Source organism: Megalops cyprinoides, chromosome 6 (genome assembly GCF_013368585.1).
Source record: "Megalops cyprinoides isolate fMegCyp1 chromosome 6, fMegCyp1.pri, whole genome shotgun sequence".
Classification (NCBI taxonomy): Eukaryota; Metazoa; Chordata; class Actinopteri; order Elopiformes; family Megalopidae; genus Megalops; species Megalops cyprinoides.
Genome location: NC_050588.1, coordinates 22567324 through 22588276, shown reverse-complemented (window position 1 = coordinate 22588276; position 20953 = coordinate 22567324). Strand labels below are relative to the sequence as shown.

General features: G+C 40.6%; 2 protein-coding genes across 4 annotated transcripts; both read right to left on the bottom strand.

The window, feature by feature from the left end:
- Positions 1-182: 182 nt before the first annotated feature.
- LOC118779497 (prostacyclin synthase-like) lies at positions 183-11021 on the bottom strand. The gene is made up of 10 exons (XM_036531631.1): positions 10916-11021; positions 9245-9368; positions 8561-8736; positions 7051-7194; positions 6275-6402; positions 5517-5695; positions 3112-3268; positions 1980-2161; positions 1151-1302; positions 183-747 (listed from the first exon to the last, which is right to left on the bottom strand). The coding sequence occupies exons 1-10, from the start codon at positions 10984-10986 to the stop codon at positions 597-599; spliced, it is 1464 nt and encodes a 487-aa protein (XP_036387524.1). The 5' UTR covers positions 10987-11021; the 3' UTR covers positions 183-596.
- A 2656-nt stretch (positions 11022-13677) lies between these two features.
- Positions 13678-20677, bottom strand: thumpd3 (THUMP domain containing 3). 3 transcript variants are annotated; one of them, XM_036531838.1, is made up of 10 exons: positions 20508-20677; positions 19654-19973; positions 18984-19061; positions 18189-18650; positions 17804-17934; positions 16752-16821; positions 15998-16113; positions 14627-14734; positions 14338-14461; positions 13678-13972 (listed from the first exon to the last, which is right to left on the bottom strand). In XM_036531838.1, the coding sequence occupies exons 2-10, from the start codon at positions 19885-19887 to the stop codon at positions 13790-13792; spliced, it is 1506 nt and encodes a 501-aa protein (XP_036387731.1). In that variant the 5' UTR covers positions 19888-19973; positions 20508-20677; the 3' UTR covers positions 13678-13789. The 3 variants fall into 3 exon arrangements, with proteins under 3 accessions (XP_036387731.1, XP_036387730.1, XP_036387732.1); XM_036531837.1 differs by lacking the exon at positions 20508-20677 and adding an exon at positions 20354-20489; XM_036531839.1 differs by lacking the exon at positions 19654-19973.
- Positions 20678-20953: the final 276 nt, after the last annotated feature.

Genomic DNA, 20953 nt, shown 5'->3' with positions numbered 1-20953 from the left:
TGTACAGGTGTTCCTAATAAAGTGCTCAGTATTGGTTTTATATATATATATATATATATATATATATATATATATATATATATATATATATATATATATATATATTTGTCAGGGTTAAGAATATCATTCATGTTAACACATGTCCTTAATGGTCATCAAACACATTTTGTTTTTATTCAAGAGTTGTACATTATCACATAAGAAACTGTGCTGTGCCTAAAAAAACACATACTATATACAAAAGATAAATAGAATAAGAATAAAAGAATAAGAGAGCTTTACTGTCATTGTCCAGGACAATGAAATTACAGTTGGAAGATTGATCCCATGTCAGTGCCAGAACAACATACAACATGGACATAAAATCAACAAGAGTATACACAGAATGTAACCAATATAAAATGTATAAAATACGAGGAGTGTATAAAAAAGGTAATACAGACAATATTTACAGTATTTAATCTTTCATGCATAATGTAGTACAAAAATAAGTACAAAATGTATTATACATATAAACATGTTTTACATATACAAATATATGAAAAGAGCCACTGCATATGGCAGATTAAATCTGAGGAGAACAGAGTTGCTGGACCCTACAATGGGTCTCTTAGTTTGTAACGGATTGGTAAGTCTTTTTCTGGTTGCATCATCCCAAAACCATAGCGAGTGGCATTCATCTCTGGCAACGCAGAGGCTGGATCACACAATTCAAGCTCCATATGGGTCAGTACCAAGAACAGAAACCTGAAATTTACAAGGAAAAGGGTTAGGGGAGTCAGGTTCACATCACAACATCCTGGCAAGATTCACCCACAGTATTAATTCATTGAAATAAACGGCATGACCATGACAAACAGGACAAGTATGAAAGTAATGACATGTGAATCAAGAGATGACAAAGAAATAGTCGCTTGCCTTTACTTTGAGGACAAAGTAATCTGGGAGCATGCATTTTGGCTGAAACAAGCTTTACTTTCCATCTTAAATGGCTTTTGCCTGTAACACGGAGAGACTTCCAGTCCCCACAACAGCTTACTCAATTAGCGTCTGCCAACACTAGAGCCACTTTCATGTTTGCTGAGGCAGGTTGTGACCTCAGAGTTCCCTGGGCTCCTCTGTGACCTAGAGGCTCATTGAGGACACTCACTGTTTAATGCTGCTGATGGCGAAGTCCTTGCCCACACACACATTCTTCCCTGCCCCCCATGGCATTGTGTAGTATTTCAGCCTCTTCCCGCCTTTGAAGAAGTCCTTTTTCTCTGTCCCGTCGGCATTCAGGAACCTGTCATACTTGAATTTCTACGGGGGGGGGCAGCAGGGAGAAAAACCAGAAACACGTTCATGTGATGAACAACAATTACACATGACAGTTCCCACATGGTTCAGCCGGCTAGTGTTTCCGCCGGCATGTCACCAGACATGCTTCCTATTGGCTGAACAGACTTTGCTGTTACTTGATCAGTGATAATAATTACTTATGACTACACCCAAATGATTTTGGCCTTTGTGTACTCCATTTAAGTGTGATTGAAGACAAGTCCATAAGGCAACCATTAACCTACTTCCCATGCCCAGCACCATTGTTTCTATTACGTCTCCCGGTTAATACTGCAGCATTCCGCTCTTCGAGGTTTAACCTTTCCGTGAGTAATCCATTGTTGATCAACATAGTGCTTACTTAGGCATGCCCTCACTTCATCATTACGTAATCACACTACCTATTTTTACTGCTTTTTACAAGGCTTTCCATTTTACTGCTAACAGACTGAAGTAACAGTACACTATCAGCGACACATTGCAGTCCACTGATATGGAAAGACACAATAGATTTGACTGACAGGTCATGCAGAAAAAAATAACACCTGCGTCATACACATACTCCTCCTCTCAAGCTGTTGATTTCCTGTGAATCTGCACTACTCCTCTGTGAGGTGTACAGACGGAGGTGGGTGCGTTTGAGGCGGTCCATACAGTACCTCCGGCTCCTGGTGGATTTCGGGGTCCATCTGGGGGCTGAGGTAGGGGAACAGGCACACCCGGTCCCCTTTCCTGAGGCTGTACTCCCGCCCATCCGCCATACGCAGCGTGTTGTTGTGCAGCACCTCTCGGGTTATGAAGGGGGCAGCAGTGAGCCTAAGCGCCTCGCTCAGGGCGCTGTCTGTAATGTAAGAACGTGAGGTGGTTTAATTAAGACGACAGACCATGCAGCCCATCCAGGCTCCTCATTTTACCCTTACTCTGGTGCGCATCTGGCCTCGTGTCAAGGCTGGCCTTGAACACTCCAAGGGCTTCCTCTTTCACTGTGAGACTAGGTAAGCTATTCCATGCATTAATAAGTGTCTTTTTCTCCTTTTGCAGAGACTAAAGACATGAAGCATCTTAAGCTCTCTTTACTACTTATATGTTTAATAACTGGCTTCAATTATTGTTGTCTTTTATTGTCTGTACTTGTTCAAAAGCTTCTATGCCCAATGGTCAAAGTTAAGTAATCCACTGGATATAGTGGTTAGGAGAGTAGGCTGGTAAATATATGACTCTGCTTTCAACTGCAAAGTTGACCAACACTGTGACTGTATTCATTTTTTTGTGAGCCTCTGTGCGGCAGCATGGGGGTAGATCCAGGCCTTGAGAGTAAGAGAGGTATCTACTTTTCATTCCATGTCTCTGTTCTGATTTGCTTAATCAATCTGATTATTTGGATTGGAGGTCAAATCACTTATTGAGTCCAGATCTGAGTCATTTACTTTCATGCCCTGGAGGAATGGAGCTTGCTTTGTCTTTTAATGTGTCTTTTATGTGAGCTCTCTAAAGCCCCAGGCCAAGACTGTGTGTCTTCTCATCTGGAACCAGCTATTACTTCTCTGTCAGTGAGGGAACTGCACATTACTGCTCTATCTAACCTATAATCACACCAAATCAAAAGAGAGAGTGTCTTAACTCTGGGGACAACAGGGGAGAGCACACCTTGTGTCCATTCATATAAGCAATCAAAGCATTTGTTTTGAGCACAGTTCTGTTTACATTCTGGAAGAAATTCACCTTGAAAACCTACTGAGTAACTGCCTGAGTAACTGTTGAAACCAATAAAGACATACAGGCCAGCCTCACCAAAAACAGGTGTGCACTGTAACTTGTCCAGTGGGAGGTGATGTGGTGGGTTTGCTTGCAGTGAGATGCTCCTGAATTCTCTCTTCACAGCGTTCTTGGCCTCAGGGTTGGTCAACAGGAATGCAAGCAGCCAGAATGCTGCGGGCCCGACATTACCCTAGCAAGAGCAACAAACATTGAATCACATTGGTTGCATTACCTCTTGTCCCCTCTCCAACAGCAAGTAGTTGATGCTGGCTTTCTTTTTCATTATGAGTGGTTTAGTCAATCTAATTTCTGGATTATATCAAATTTCAAATTGGATAACACAAATTGGACATTGAAAAATATTGTGGCTGCTCAACTCCACACAATGATGATGGCCAAGAAATAGGAGAGCCATTTAAAGTTTTAAAATGCAGTTTTATGAAAAAGCAAATTCTTTTTAAAAATAATCAACAGGCCTGGGCCTCAGTCATTCATTGTAATGAGATATGACAATGTAAAGGTGTGTTTTGTTACTGGAATACTTGAGAAACACCAGTTTAGCTCCAAGTATTAAAAAGATCCAACAACCAGAAATATCATGTGAAACTCAGATAAAGTACAGTTTGGAGTCATGGTTTGTCTTCAGCATCTTCCATCAAAGTCTAAGTTATTCAGCTTTCATGTTTCAATTGCGCTTCTGGGTTAAGTACTGTTAAAATCTGAACCAGAGTCTTCATCCTCTGTCACACCTTCTCCTGTGTTGCTCTCAGACAGTTTCATGTTTTTTTCATTACTAATTGATGGATTAAAATGGTTCTGAGTGGCTGGGTGCAGCACTCAGTGCTGCAGATTGAGTCAAAACATAACCGAGTGGGTCTGGCCCTGCTCTTATACACAGAGATGTCTATACAGTTGGTGGGTGGGTGGGTGAGGCAGTTATGTGGTCTTTTCATAAGGCAAATGTCAGTTCTGATAAGCCAAGCTCTGACACGACAGTTGCATTTTGATTACATGGCAAAAATAATTCAGTGGAAACAGTAGGAGAGTCCTATTAAATACAATGTTAGAAAGAAACATCAGTGGAATCCAGGACAGTTTAAATGCATCTGCTTTACTGAATATGACACACTGTCACTACTGTCCACTCTGCCCAGCTGACTGCAGAGACAGATGGGACTGCCATTACACATACAAAAAGCAGGGCAATTTGCTTGTTCAGCAGTTTCACTTAGTAAGCAACATCCTAATAGCGTGAACAGATGAGAGTAGACTCAAAAAAAAAAAAAACTAGGCCAGCCTCCTATTGTGTATTTAGAGTTTGGTTCTGAGTATTCAGGGTTTTTTTCTTAGAACTTTCAAGTCAGTGAACCATGGTGGCAGCCTGATAGCTGAAATACATTTGCAGTATACTGTGAAGTTGAATAGATGTTATTTTCATTGTTAGCAAATTTGCTCTTGTATGTGAGTGAAAGTCTGGTGTTTCTCATTTTCATGAGCACTGCATAAGACCATTTTGTCATTTCCACCACAAGACATTTCTTCAAATCTTTGAGCCTGTGAAATCACTAAACTAAATAACAAGTCAACATCACACCCTTGTGGCAGACAGGGGTAATGGTATGAGACAGACTGTCGTCGCCTATTCGGGCTGATGCATAAAAAGGATGGCCAGTGGGAATGCCAGCAGCCACGCTGAGGACAAACTACCCGCTCCCCTGATCTGGAAGAGCCCCTCCGGGAGCACCATACCAGTGGGGCCGTCTCAAGGCAAAATAGCACACATCTACACAAGCAGACAGACATTTTCTAGGCCTACTCTTATTTTAAGGGCCACACTGTACCTCAAGAATCTCTTCATCAAGCTACTATACTAAGCATATATTTTCTATATACTAAACTTATTAATATTACATCACATTCGTTAGGAGAATGTTTATGTTTTATACACATTTTGTCACTGTGAAGTCAGTGGCTATTGTGTGAATAACAACCTTTGTTGAACAGAAATGACTTGACAGGTTCTCTGGCTTGTCCTGACCTGAACTGAAAGGATTGTTATTTTATTTACTCATGTGAGGTGTATTTGAGATGCACGCATTTGGAGTGTGTTACAGCATGTGCTGTACAACGTGTAACCCTACACGCTTTCCAGGTGTGTCATGTACTGTGTGCACTCTGGCACCTGGGCAGGTGCTTATGTTTGTACTGGAGTGTTGCCACGCCGTTGAGGAGAGCCAACCCTGAGACAAGCTGTGGGACTGGTACGACAAGCCCTATTGTTTCATTTCATTTTTAGTGCAATGGAAACGAAAGTTTTTTCATAGACACTAAATCAGCAACCTGATCAACATAACTTGGGGAGGTACCCTCTATAAATAATCCAAAGGAATGTAAGAAGTCGAAGCTGCACCACAGTGTTGTGCTGTTCTCTGACTCACCTGTGTTGCCCACAGCTGAAGAAGCATGGCTCGTGTTTGCATCTCCTCATCCACGCCCATCTCCTGCAAGTGCTGTCGGTAGCTCTGCAGCCAGGAGCTGGGCTCTGCCTTTCTGAACTGGGCTGGAGACAGTAGGTTCCACAGACGCTGTCTCACAGAGCCTGCCGCCCGCTTCTCCTCTGTCGTGGAAGGGTAGATCACAGGCGGGATCATACATGTGTATTAGTCATGAAAGGTGAAATGACAATGATCAGAGCAAGGAGTTACATAGGACAGATTAGCCAGGGATAAAGTACACAAGGGGAGACAGGTGTGATCGCAGACAAGGATAAGGCAGGAAAGATGAAACAGGTATGATCAGAGACTGGAATTATGTAAGCCAGTGATGTGTGACGAATACATGGATACAAAAGAGATACAAAAGTAAGTTAGGTGTAACGGTGAGATGAGACAGAGGTATTGCGCTTAAAACAGGTGTGTGTGTGATGTAAGAGGGACAAAGATAACACCATGGGTGTGACTCAAGTTGGATTCAAACTTGCAACCACACATGGAATTCTAATAAGCCTATGTCTCCATGTGTAAAGACCTAATGGAATCATCATGTTAAGGAAATGAACCTTCCTTTCCAAACCCTCAAGGCCCGATCCTCACCAGTCTGTCTTGTGTTGCAGATGAGAGCAACCAGCTTCCTAACTATTTGCCCGAAAGAGCTTAGATGTACAGATCAGCTACCCTGCTATACACGGCTGTGGTACCTGCGTTCAGTGTGCTCCGTGCCATTTTGGTTAAGAGACTGTCAAATTTTCGGAACTCCTCGTAAACAGCAGTTAAGTCTTGGTTGTGGCTGTTTTGCTCCGTTCCAAACAGTGTGAGGTACCCAGCCCTGAAAAGAAACGAGATGAGGTGAAATAGGTGCAGTAACTGAAACACTGGAGCAATGTCACTTTGACATCAGTAATGATGATAGATAGTGTTGGTATTAGTGCCCTTTTCCTGATAGTGTTCAAGCACTCTGTGCAAAAGGATAAAGCTTCCATGGATTTGTGCCTTTGAGAGCAGTTTGATCATTGTGTTCTAACTTCATTTGTAACTTTTCCTCACTATAATATATAAATTAAAACATTATTCAGGTCAAAAATTCAATTCCCACAAGAATTCTTGCTTACTGCACCATAGCTTTCGACCAGTTATACAGTCTTACACTAGTCTATATTATATTATATTATATTATATTATGTTATATTGGGCAGTGTAGTGTCTCACCTACAGTGAAACCATTCATCCAAGGTGCTTCCAGTGTACCAGAACAAAGAAAATGTATGTGCATGTGTACATGTGTACGTAGGCGCATATAAATTTGTGTGAGCTGATGAAGTAACAGTGGCATTTTTGCGTGTCACTCTCTATTCTCATGTAAACACAAGCCCATCTTTTTCCCTAAAGCGACTCATCGAATGCTCATGTGTAAACTGTTATCTAGGACATTTGACGCAAGGCAATGACTCAGACTGGCAGAGTGAGTAAAGAATACCTAAACAGCAGGCTGTAAGAGAAGTTGAAGAGCCCGTCCTGTTTCCAGTCTGTCTGGTCTTGAAGCTCTTCGGTCGCCAGCAGGGCCTGGAGGTTCCTCTGCATGACGCCATTCAAGCAGGCCAGGCTGTCCCCTTGGAAGTGCCTGAGGATGCAAAGGTGAATGATCACAGAGTCAAAGTTCATTCATTACCTGCTCTTCTGTCACATAGGTCTGAAGTCATACATTGCACAAGGGTCTGACTCAATGGTTTTGAGGGTGTTTGTGCAAGGTTTTTAAAGCAACCAATTATTCTTGAGTAGTTAGTTTTTCTGATTCTCTTACAAATGTTATGTATATTTCATTTCCATCATTCTATGCAGGTCCAGACTCTGAACTGCAGCTGTGGCAAGTACAGTGCTGTTCCATTACTCAGTGTATGGAGGTACATTTGTGCTAGTAACAAATGATAAAAGTTGAGATGTTTTCAATTTTTTGCAGTCTTTGCTCCTCAAACTCATTAGTGTAGGCCCAGGCACCATAAATCAATTTTTCAGGTAGGAAATCTTAATTCATTAAGATCAATACTAATATGGAAACTGATGCAAAAAGGTTAAAGACGCCACACTCAAGTTTTTTTCAAACAGGCCACCATGAAGAGATCTGAGACTGACATGAACACAGTGGTATTCTTTTATCTCTAATCAAGGACACAGCAGCAGCATTCCGCCTTGGATTCACCCACACAACCTTCAGGATAAGATATCTCATTACTACACCATGCAGTAGCCAATCTAATTCAGGAGGCAGAATCAATCTGATAAAATCTTCATTCAGACCACACAGCATAACTGTTCCCCTGTAGTCTCCATCAGAGTTATACAGTTGCCCCCTTTAGTGGCTTAGTCATTGGAAAGGTGGGCCCACGCAAAGAAATTCTTTAGCATTGACAGGGTCACGGATAACCAAAACAAATGGCTCTACCATTTTCAAGGTAGAATGCACTTGTGTGACACACCTACCAAAAGCGTACAATAGAAGAAAAGGCCAGACTTGCTTAACTTGTAATGTAGTACTTGTGGAGGCGGCCCATGCCGTGCAGAGCAGATACAACAGGAGTCAAATGCCAGAGTTGGCAGTAAATTGAGAGGTTCTTTCAATAGCGTCACCTTCACAGCTCTACCTTCACCATACATAACGAGGAACAGAGACATTCAGATATATTTTCACTATGTTACCGTTTGGGTTGAGAGCTGCTGACTGTAGCTCTGCCAATGCTAGTTACACACGGGTCATACACAACAACTCCTCCACCTCACAAGGTGGCAAGGGACGTAGACAGACTGTTCATACATAATCAAATACACATATGCTAAGCAGAAAACAAATATCTCAAAGGAACATGATTTCAAACATTGATGGCTATAAAGGAATACAGGAGGGTTTGCTGTGGGAAGCCCTGCACCCCAGCTATCTCAGATGGTGTTGTGCTGCCCCCTTTAGTGGGCAGGTGGGAGTGCACCTCACGTACCGCCTCATCATGGCCCTCTCTGCTGTTGGGTTGTGATTGGGCAGAGAAAGACAGAAGATTCTCTGCATCAGCACCTGGGCGTAGCGGGTGAAGTCCAGTGAGACAGAGTCTTGAACCACTGCATCATAAGAGTTTGGGTCCAGCAACACGGTCACATAATGCCCAGCTACACGCACCTACAGACACAAAAATCTTTTATGAATATTATTCTTTGGTTATAATTACTGTTATTATCATCTTGGTCTTCAAATCCAAACTAATATTTATTTATTTAACTGGAATTCCACAGGAGCAGTCCAAGTATAATGTACTGTGCTGGAATGCTGATGTAAACCTGCAACACCAGCAGACTGTAATCATTTTTACATTTTACATCTACATTTGCACTTCCCATATATTTATGTCTATTAGAAAACCACAGAAATAATTTGACAGGCTCTTCAGCGTGTTCTGAATGGAAGTGAGAAAGGATTGTTACTGTCTTTGCTCATGTGACGTATATTTGAGATACACTTTGCGGATCATGTTACCTATGTAGAATGCACCTGTTAGAAAACAAAACCTTTTTAAATGTTTACAATTTATTAAGCCAATAGCAGGCTGCAGAGTTTAAGAGAATGTATTTCTTCAAACCCCAGAATAATCTGATTCTAGTGGGAATCTGAACCTAAGTGGTGCACTTACCGTGAAGATGTCACCATGTTTTGCCTTCATTCGACTTAAAAACTTTGCAGCATCTTTCCCAAATTCAAGAGCGTGACCCAGCCATGGAATGATGCCTTTGTCCAAGGGAGGTTCTTTCTTTACTCTGTATTCAAAAGACAAGAAATTTGGTTTACAGCTTGTGGTCACCACATTTAAGTTTTTGTTTTTTTTCATCACTTCTTTTACTTTTGGGGAGCAAGGCAAGAGTTAATACTTTACTCTTGAAATGCATTTATATTCATATTGAGCACTACAGAAACATGCAAAATAAGAGCAAGGAATAAATATTTGAAACTCTATTTCCTTTCCATTGCCTACCAAATAGAAAACCGGGTTTATAAACAAAGAGGTGCCCTTCTCTTTCAGACAGCATAGAAGGCTGAAAACCCGAGTAGTTCCCTGACATGTTGAGTGGAGAAATAGAGAAACCTTTCAAACATGTTTACAAGGGCAAGGGAAGGAACCGTCTGTTTATGGAAAGCTGTTCATTAAGTAGGAGTGGAGAAGCAAACAATTACAAAAATTCCACCACAAACACGCAGGACATAAAAATGTAAGCTAATTTAGGAGTCATCTTACACTCAGAGTAACAAACCATTTACACGTCGCTAATAATATGCCTACCACAAACACACACAATGACGTATGAAGAAAATGACATTAATTTACCGGTTGCAATGACATAGAAGTGTAGCGTATACATATGCATTCCACAGAGAGCTTTCTGGGGGCTTGACATCTAAGCTTCGATGAAAACGAATTAAACACGTGCTCGCAATGCACTGAAAAACCCATGGAATATGTTAACATTTTTTCTGTTCCAGTGAATGCTGTTACCACAGCTAACAGCCACCTGAAAGCTCCTTCTTACTTATTTTCTACAGGACGCTAATCACCAGAAAGCCATATGAAAATGCAAGATAAATCCCTAATCCTTACAATTCAGAAAACAATGAAAATACAGATTCCAAGACACTCTAATGTACGTTTAAGTCAATGGATTTCAGAAAATAAAAGCGAAATTCAGTTTAACCGAACGTCTTTGTTTAAAAAATGAGAGTGATGATAAATATTCATTTTTGAAGCTCAAAAGCAAGTGTGAGGTTTTGATAAACATGCATTTGTACAGAAACCATTCGGACAAATAAGTACATTGCTGATCGTAATCTGCATATGATTGCACATTGAGCATAAAATCCTTTCGAAAGCAACTCAACATTTTAAAAACTTACGGTGCAGCATAACGCAAGAAAACACAACAGATCTGGCAGTTACTCGTATCAAAGTCCGTGCGTGAGGGTGCAGTGCTATTGTTTTTACATGATTAATTTTTTTACGAAAGCCATGATTAGTTACCAGTGGTATGATAATAAAACAGTAATTACGGTTCATAGAAGTTCACATCTGTCATACCTACAGTTTACTGTATAGCCGAAGACTGCAACATGGAACTAGCTATCAAGGGGTGTTGTAAAGGTAGGCTACCACTGTTACCTGGATAGTATATGAAAAGGACAAACCGTATTTCTTGGGATAGGAGGATTAATTACGTTAACGCATTTGTAGTGAGCAAATCAGTAAGAGGTAGAAGCTGAATATTTTTTTCAGATGAAAATATCGCTGGAAAACATAATCGCTCACAACACTCACCTCGACCGATTTGAAAGGATCAAGAGGAGAACGAGGAATCCGTTGAAGAGAAGAAGAGTTGCCCAAAACATTGCGGTGTACTCACTTAATGCTCCGCTGAATGCGAATGACGCTGTCGTGCTGAGGGTAGGCTACCTGTCGCACAGCTTTATGTGACGCTTCAGATCAGATGACGACATAGCAGTGACATAATCACTTGCCGTAAGCACTCCCCCGCCAGTCTATTAAATGTCGGCATTAGCTAGTAAGTTTTCTCTGACCTCATTCATTCTGACCAAACTGGTTTAGACTGCCTTCTTACAGCACAAGACTAGTCAACGTAATACTTTTTTTTTTAAATTAGCAACATACCAACACATTATTTCCTTTAGACGGAGGGGACGCTTAAGAAATTACATGAGGACTATGCATCTTCCCCGCATAGTTTTACCCTCAAACCATAATGCCCCAACTTCTAAACCCGTCGGACAGTGTTAGTGCAATCTCAGACTGCAGAGATACCTGAAACAAATGTGATGCTGTTCCACTGAACGAGTGGAAATGGGATTGCACACCCCATAACCAACCGTAGTCCTGAAATACCCAGAGAGTGACTGTGACTGAATTTCCCCCTCTACACCAATGTGCCCCAGCAACAACTGGTTGCCCAGTCTCGCAAACCAAGAAACACAATTTACACGGAAGAACAAAGAAATTAAGAATGTTAAGAAATCAAGATACTTAAAACATTCAAGAAGCAAAAAAAAAAAAAAAAAAAAACCCATGGAGACCTAGCAGCCCCAAAGGTATGACTTCATCACATAACTTATCAATTGTTATATTCTCAGACCGTATCTCAATAACCAACCAGCATATGTCAACACTGTAGAGATTGAGCACAGCAGGGTAAACATCAAAGGCCTCACCCACATCTCTCCTGTTTTAAAATCCCACCCATCGTTTGACAACCTATGCATTGCTGGTATTATGAGCTAAGCGGGAAGCAAATCCCTTGCAAACAATGATAAGGTATAGAGGAAAAGTTTAGGGCTTGGTTGGGTGCCCATGTTATTATCTAACCCAAATAGCTTCTATCATTTAGCATATAACAATTGTCCTGTGGTACTCATCACTGATATAGAACAACTAAGACTTTGTCATAGACAAGCACACAGCTGGATTTAAGTACTAGTGAAATAAAATATTTTTCAACTCTGATAGTTTATCATCATTCAACATGTTAACAATAATGACAATAAATAAATCTGTCCTTCCTGTAATAACTTGACTTGAACCAAAAAGTCAGCATTCTCAACAGTTCCATCTGACACACACACACAAAAGAAAAAAAAAGCAGACAGCCACAAACTAGAACATACTTTGCTTGCAGAAAAGATATATTACTCCACATACAAAAACTGAGACCACGATGTAGAACTCACACATTAACTAATGTTAATCCATATGGATCCATTCTCTAGAACAACTTCAAAGACTCATATTTTACTCAAAACACAACGTGTACACACTTTAACATAAATTATAATTCTAACCCACAATGTTTTCACTTACATCTCCAGAGTACTCTGGAAACCTCATCTGAAACCTTAACATCTCTCCCTCAAACCCCATTTACACCACAGAGCACTTTTTTGTAGAACTTACAGTATGTTTTATTTTACTTACAAATCTGTATTGTCAATGTTGAACACTTTTTCCATGTTCTGTTGTACATACCTTTACAATAGATTCTGAATAAATAATTCAAAAGAAAAAGGCTTTGAAATTAGTGAATCTTATTTGTATTTTACTGTAAGATTTTAAAATTATCCCTAACCTGATTTAACACTGCCATACAGTCTGATAAAGAATGAAGGGTTGAACTGTATGTACCACTGCTAACAGACAGCTTTGTATCACATTCATGGATATACCAAAATGATTTATCCAAGTAAATTAACCACATACAAGTGGGTGAGTCACACAGTCTGAATTGTGCAGCATCACACAGTCGTACGTGTGCACATACACGCGCAGAGCTGTGCCAACAATGGAAGATTATCCACCCATTTCCGAAGTTTCCAAAATTACCTGGGGATAGAACTGCGCTCCAACATTAGCTTGATGACAGATGATCTCAGTGATAAAAATCGGTATCATTCAGCTTGAACTTACCGAGTTACTTAACTACCTGATTCTTATTCACATGTCCATTTCCTTAAAGAGATTATTAAAATTACGAGAAAACATTTTCATTTGAGTTCATATCAAATTCTGTAGTGAAGATCGACTTAAAAAATGCAAGAGATCCACACAGTGGATGAATAACACATTTTATTAATACAAAGCTACTGTATATTTATTAAACGCACAATGAAAGAAATATATGATTAACCAGGCATGGACCTTAACCATATTCTTCAGTGTTATTACTCAAACTTTCTTTCAAATTTTCAATGCACACCTGAACAGTTTTATCTGTGCAATCAAATGTCATATGCTTACCTCAACATAAAAATTGCAGAATAACTTAAATCACACATACAAACACTTCAGAACTTCAATTTAAAGCTTAGCTCAAAAACCCTATTGCTGGCAACTTTAACAGATATATTATGGAGAGATTGTAAATGATTCACTTTTTCTTCATAGGGACATATACCTGCAAATTAAGAAAAAAACATTAAAATCTAATAGCATTTCAGAAAAATCAGAAAAAATAAAGACTAAAATGGTCTTGTCAGATTATTTGCTTGAAAAATGAATCTGAAATTGGTGTGCTAGCACATTTATTACAATTCTTACCACTCCAGAAAAACAAGGTGTCTAAAAACTCCTGCACCTTTCTATTCCACTCAATAGTGCACTTAATACACATATTTTGCTTGAATATTGCTATGGATGCTCTTTTGTTTCCCCTGCACTTTCATTAGCTTCTCGAGGCTCTCTGATGTCTTCAGGAGTCATTCCATACGTTGCCCCAGTCCGTTTAAGGAGGTAAACGCCAGCATGTAGCCCCCCTATGTTGACCCATACGGTATGCGCTTTTCGCCAAAGCCCTCCCATCTGTGACACTGCCTAAAAAAGCAGAACAAAAGAAACACACTAAAAATACCTATATATCAAAGTATTAATCTCTGAAAACAAGTTTTTTGGAAAGACTCCATCTGGGCTTTTTGCAGTAAAATCCAAAACAAGGCTCAGTCACTCATACAAAACATATCTGAACAGATCTTTTGTTTGTAAGATGTCATATAGTGACAGTTAAATGAAACTGATAGATCTGACTCATCCTTTGTGTTCTTCTTTTGGAGGCCATTCAATGGCAGCATCACACAACCAGGAATTTGAGCCAGTAATCACGAGTCCAAATTCTTCTAAGAACGTTCTTCCTCCACACTACTGCACAGGTGTTATTTTCTAACCCGAGAAACCTCCCCTACCTTGGCAAAGCATTTTTTGTCTTGGGTGAGCAGCACAGCCTTCCCTGACCCAGGCCTGCAAACACGGGCCATCTCCTTCAGGCAGGAAGGGTACAAGTCCCAGTTCTTCTTCCTAGACCCCATTCTTCAGGAATCAAACAAGTACACACACGTACATACACACGCATACACACACAACCAAGAAGAAAACGGACATCCACAATAAAAGATGGCCAGTAGAGCTGAAGCACATTTTGTGTGATAGTTTGCTCCTTACTGTCATTTCAGTGAGGGTGAATCACAGCAGTACCTTTTTCCAAAGGGCATATCTGTGATGATGATATCCACAGAGCCGGTCCTCATTGGCAAAGAGCACAAGTCCCACTGGATGGTGTCTATGGGCAGACCCCATGCTGTGCTGGATTCACAAATAATAACAAACTCAAAACTCAAAAATCAAAACCGATCCTATACTTGGGCTCAAGTACCTCAAACTGACTAGTGGAAACTCGACTAACTGCCAGTTTGTTCAAAAAAGGCTAATTCCCAAACTCCCACTCTTAATGTGGCCAACTGATATAGCCTACATTACACTCTGATTGGCTACAAAAGCTAACCAGTGGTAATATCTTTTTTTCTCATTTTGTAGCGAGAGTCATCTGTAAATGAGCTGATGAAATATTTTTGTCAATTCAGCCTTTTTTTTAATTCAGTTGTTTTTTGTATTTAATCAACACTCCTTCCATTCAGGATCCCATGTCACACTAATGTATAAATATCTGAAGTTCACACAAGCAAAATCATTTTCTTAGACCAGTTACAGCAGGTTTTACTGCAGTCAGTCTGAACCCATTTCAAGCAGTTGTGGTGTGACAACAGTATCAATCAATCCAGTTTCGTCTTACTTACAGCTGATCACGTACACACATATACACTTTTGTATCTGCTTTGTTTCCCCTGGGTGTCTGTGTATATAGAGTTCTTGGATGACATTAAATAAATGTTAATGGAGTAATACACCGGTATTTCTATAAGACTATGGATGTAAATATTACATTAATAAGAGTAATACATACAGACTATTTCATTGACTCTGTGAGAAAAAAATACTTTGCACTCACAAACCGTGGGATTGGTCTTTAAAATTACTTAATGGCTGCTTCTTATCATTTCTGAGTAGCAGATCAAGCCAGATGTAATTATGATGAATTCCAAGATTTTCCTCTAAGTATTCATGATTTTGCAATTCTCTTTGAGGTTTTACAGCGCTATGTTGCATAACACTGGGTTTTCCCTCAATCAAGTCAACTTTTTTTCATTCTAACTGCCCAAACAGTTATTATCTGTTTCACACAACCAGTGCAAAGTCAAACTATGAATTTAGTCCAGAAGATAAGAAATTGCAATGCCTTTCAGTGAAGATTTTCTTCCAGTGCAGAAGATCACAATTTTACTCCTCAGCCTCAATATACAGATCACTGATACTTCAGCTTTTCCTTAAATCTGCAAGTAACTCAGGGATGCCCAACAAGTGTTCCACATGTAGACCCTCATGAGGCCCAATTATCTTCCAACTACCCATATATACTGATCAATAAGGTTGGCTTAATGTAATAAAGCCCTCAGGACAACTATGGGTACAATAAGCAGACATCGTGCAGCTGAAGTAGTTTTTCTTTACCTGCCCTTGTCCTGTCTCTTCTTCTGGACGTGACTGATGTTGTTCACTGTGCGGCTCACTGCCATGTCATTGTTGTCTCCTGCCATGTAGAATGCGTGCTGCCATTCAATAGCTCCCTGATAGGGACACACATACAAAAGGAAATTTACATTGTTGAACCTCTTACCTAGAAAAGCATTTATCATTATTACTCACAGTTGTAAACTGGAAGAGGGTTGATCTGTTCAGTGATTCACTGGGCTGCCCCAAGTTTCTTTTCTCATTCTGACATTCATTGGAGTAATGCTGAAAAATGAAGTGAATCCCACTAACCACTTTTAAATGTGATAATGGGCTATTCCACTTCCATCATATGAGCAATTCACGGGTGCCTGATAAATTGCGTGTCTGGGGGACAGTGAGAAATCCTAGTTGACTTTTCTACCCCTATCCCTGGCAAAATGAAGCTAATTCGTTCTGCCGTTGTGGGCTCCTGGTCATTCTCAGCAGATGACATGGACGGTTGCAAACACTGGTCAGGGCTCAGCCAGTACTAAAGACAAGCACCTTGCCTGTACTACGTTTCTAAACTGCAAGGTGATGGCCTTACTTGTCTGAATTGCTTGTGTGTTATGCATTCATACAGGTATGGCAAGCACATTGTTTTCTGGTACTTAAAACCACAACCTTACACCAATATGCTAAAATATGTGAAGAGGTAAGGGTTAGCACTGTGGAAAAAGACTTGGTTTGTTAACAGCACAGCTAAACTTACCTCCAAGGGTATAGCTCCACTTCCACACATTGGGTCAATTATAACATCAGAAACTTGGGGCTTGCAAAGTCTGAATTTAAGAACAAAAAGAGAACAGAAAAAATATAACTTGACCCAATTATTGTCACTTTAAAAATATTTCACCTCCTTAATGTCACGTTTTTGTCCCCAAAACACTACTGGTTTCAGTATTAAATGGACTTATATTATACCTAGGAAACCCATTTACCATCACCTTTGGAGTAGCCAAATACTACAAATCATAATAATAGAATGACACTAATAATAGAATTAATGTTCTTTAACTGTAACACGCATGAATAAGTATAGTTAAAATATCTTTAGTCGTTCTCGCCACTGGATGCTACTGAAACCCTAATAACATAACACCCTGTGTGATATCACACATTTGCTCTACACAGAAGAGGGTATTTTAGGTTGGTCACGCTGTACATAAATGTGCCACATAAAAATGACCTTGCTGTGCATTCTTACTCAAGGAAATTTCAAAGAGAAGGGACAACAATGGCAAAAGAGCATTATTGTTTTTACAGCTGTTGATTAGCCTACTTCTCCATCACCTACTATGTACTGTATGAGTATGAAACAAACTGGAACACAATTTACATTCATTATTACAGGTTTCTTAAACTAACTGTGATGATTCGCTTATGATTGCCCTGACTGTTACATAGCTTGTCTATACCAGCTTTGCCTCACTCAAGTGACTCCAAGGTGGGTCTATAGGCTGACCAATGAAAACTGAATGGATATCCCATCTAACAGGGACCTTAGTAGAGCAGAAATCATCAAGTGATACAACAGAACCAAATCAAGTTGGGCTATCACATAACTGGGAGAAAATGATGCTTTGACCATGGGGTCAGCACTGAGTACACAAACTACAGTGGAATGGGATTTTATTCTTATTAAAAGACAGTGGAATTTTCCCTCTGGTGTGGAAGGCATATCAGACTGAGCAAACAAGGCGAGGGAAGAGCATGACGCAGTGCAACGCAGGCTCTGTAGGTTCTACAGGTATGGTGCCATACCTGAGCATGCCGTAAGCCAGGGTGGAGCGCAGCGTGGTTGGCCCGAAGTGCGTGATGTTCCTCCTGTGAAGGCTCTCCTCTGTCAGCGCGATGCCGATTACCACCTCACTGTTGTGGATGTTCAAGAGCACCTGGAACAATTAGAGGGAGGACAGACATGAGACTGACTGCGTGCCAACGAAACCGCTCGCTTTTCAACCCATGCTCAAAAATAAATCATGAGACAACTCCTAGACCACATGTCTTCAGGTGTTTACACAGGTGGCTTTTTGCTCGTGACACGAGGTTCTACCCTGACAATCACGTCAACGACACCAGTAAGCAAATATGAAATGGCCTCGCTCACCAGCTCGGAAGTAAGAGACTGCATCAGCTCCAACGTTACCTCTATGTCAAACTTGGTCATATCTGGCTTCCACAGGAAGTGGTCTTGCACAGCTCCACCGAAGTCCCTTGCAGCCTCGTTGGAAGTGAAGCTGTGCTTGTCTCCTGCCCTGTTGCAAGTAACTCGAAACTTGAGCAGCCGGTCTGTGTCCTCTTCCTCCTGCTCATCCACATCCTTGTCACCCAGTTCACCCAGAGTGTCACTGTCCCCGGCAGGGGGACCCCCTGGCTCCCCGCTACCGCCTCCTGGCGTCTCAGATTCCAGCTGGAGGTTCTCTGTTTCCATGGTGACTGCATCCACCCCATCTTTGCTGCTGCCAGTGCTGGCCTTTGCCCTCGCTGCATTACCCCCTCTCCGCCGCCATCTCTTCTTCTTCAGTGAATTGTTCTGCTTCCAGACTTCCAGTGGATTCGTCCACGGGAGTATGGAGGCCAACTTCTGCAAGTCTTCTAAAGTGTCCTCCTATGGTTAACACAGAAGGTCATGCGTCTGTCCCTTGTTTATTCTGATGTGAATATGCACAATATGACCATGCCAACATTTTTACTATTAATGATAATACTAGCAACAATAACGAAACAATAATAATAAAAATGACAACAATTCTTAATATGAGATTGCAAAAAGTATAAATATTACAGAGCAGCCTAGAAGCTGGATAGACTTGGAGAGCATGCAAAAACACTTTTGTTGCCTGTATCAGTCAGATGATCTTAGCATAATTTATAAATACCTTAATACTGTACATGTAATACTGAGTTTTTATTTCGTTTGGATGACCAGGGTAAAACAGACCTTTGTGTCTTTAAACTGATAGTTGGCATATTCCTGGACCACAACAAATAAATTGTCGACTGACTTCAAATGATGTACCTGAGCATAAAACAGAGAATAGATTTAATAACATGAGTGCACCTGAGGCAATGAATTACTTAAAAACACGCGACACAACCGAACCCGCCTCTACAGGCACACGCTCAACCATTCATCACATCAAGCAAGGAAGCATTGGCAATTGATGACAAGGATTAAAAAAACATTAAAGACGTATGTGTTGTGACGCAATCACCTTCGAGGACCACACCCTAACAACACAACTATGATTACATAAGTAAACACAGGAAAACATTACAGGCAATTGTAAAACTTTCTGTCAAATACATTTAAGCAGTATTTCGAAATATGTAAGCATTAGCCACTCTTGGTTGCGATGACAACAGCACTACAAATACACCCATGACTATTCAAACTTCCTTCATTTTCACCACAAAATGACAATCAAAGAGGACAAGTTAAAAACTACAGTCTGAATCTAAATCAAGGGAATGTGTATGCTTAAATCCACAGCTGAAATAGAAAATGAAAATGGCCAGACAAGGCAACGGTGATTGGAAAGGACGTGCAGGACGAGAGAGCAACGTTACAATAACGCACTGCTTCACGTAAGCTTATTAACACATCTTACCCGAGGCAGGTTTTCAGTGGTTATCTCGAAATATATCCTACCACGGTCCTTGCTAATTCTTGCATCGGCCCCTATTTTTTCCTTGACTTCCTCTGCAGCAGTATGCTCAAACCCTGTGGGTACTGTTGCTCCAATGGTGACAGTGACGGGCTCTGACAATAGCTTGGTCGTGTCGCAGTCCTTTGCTATGTCCAGGCATTGGTGTCCATCGCTTTCTCCTTCTACGGCTGACATTGCTGTAGTTGCCCACTGACGACTGTTCCCCCCCGCCAAGTACAGTAGCTAGCAAGCAAACTGACTAGCTACTGTCAATAAATTACCTGCAATTGAGGAATATGCACAGATATTGTTATAAGGGGGTGAGAACCAATAATCTCTACTGGGAGTTTCAGTTGGAAATAATTAATTGTTGGTTTGCCGTGTGCTTAACGTTTACCATAAGCGAAAGCCAGCTGGGCTGATACTTCCTACAAACCACCGCTGATATTTATTATTGTAATTTATTAAGACATATATTTACCCAAGGTAGACCCACAAGCTGTTCAACACTAACAATACACTTTGGTAGCCGGCTTGCTAGACTGCGTTACAGTGTGTGAAACCCAACCACCTCAGTTCAAGAGTTACACGAGTTCTAGCTAGCAATAGCCTACTGGTTAACTAATTCAGTGTGCAACTCGTTTGATAAATACGTTCCTACCTCAGATTCAAGCGTGGTAATACAAGAAAGCCTGACGTAACTTATACTTTAGCCAGTCGGGTAGACTGTATTTCTGATTTGACAATTAGCTACATGGAGTTCGAAAATTATGTACTGTCACATCAGTCTATCACAATTCCCCATTCATACTCACTTTCTGCTCTTCCTCCATGTGGTGATCGAAGTACTTCCGGTTTAGTACACACGCGTTCCAATACCTTTAAAGTTTATGAATGTTTATTGTTTACATTTATGCCGAAATGTGTCACAATGTTCCTGTTATGTATTTGTATGATATGCAAGTAGTTTCCTGACTAAATTACAACGTCGTTAAGTCGCTTCCTTGAGATGGACTACTAGGGTAAAGTCAGTATAGTCACAGGAAGCATTGTATTGTGACGACTTGAACGACAGAGGGCGTTTGGATCATACGTTTTCGGTGGGTTTTAATTAATCTGATGTTTAATGTCAGGATGTTACCTTCAATGTAATGTGACATAATAATCAGACCGACAGAAGAACATATTTCTTGAAATTTTCAGAGGCGATGCATCAACAAACATAGAAAGGTTTATTCCCACAATGTGCATTACGGCTGCG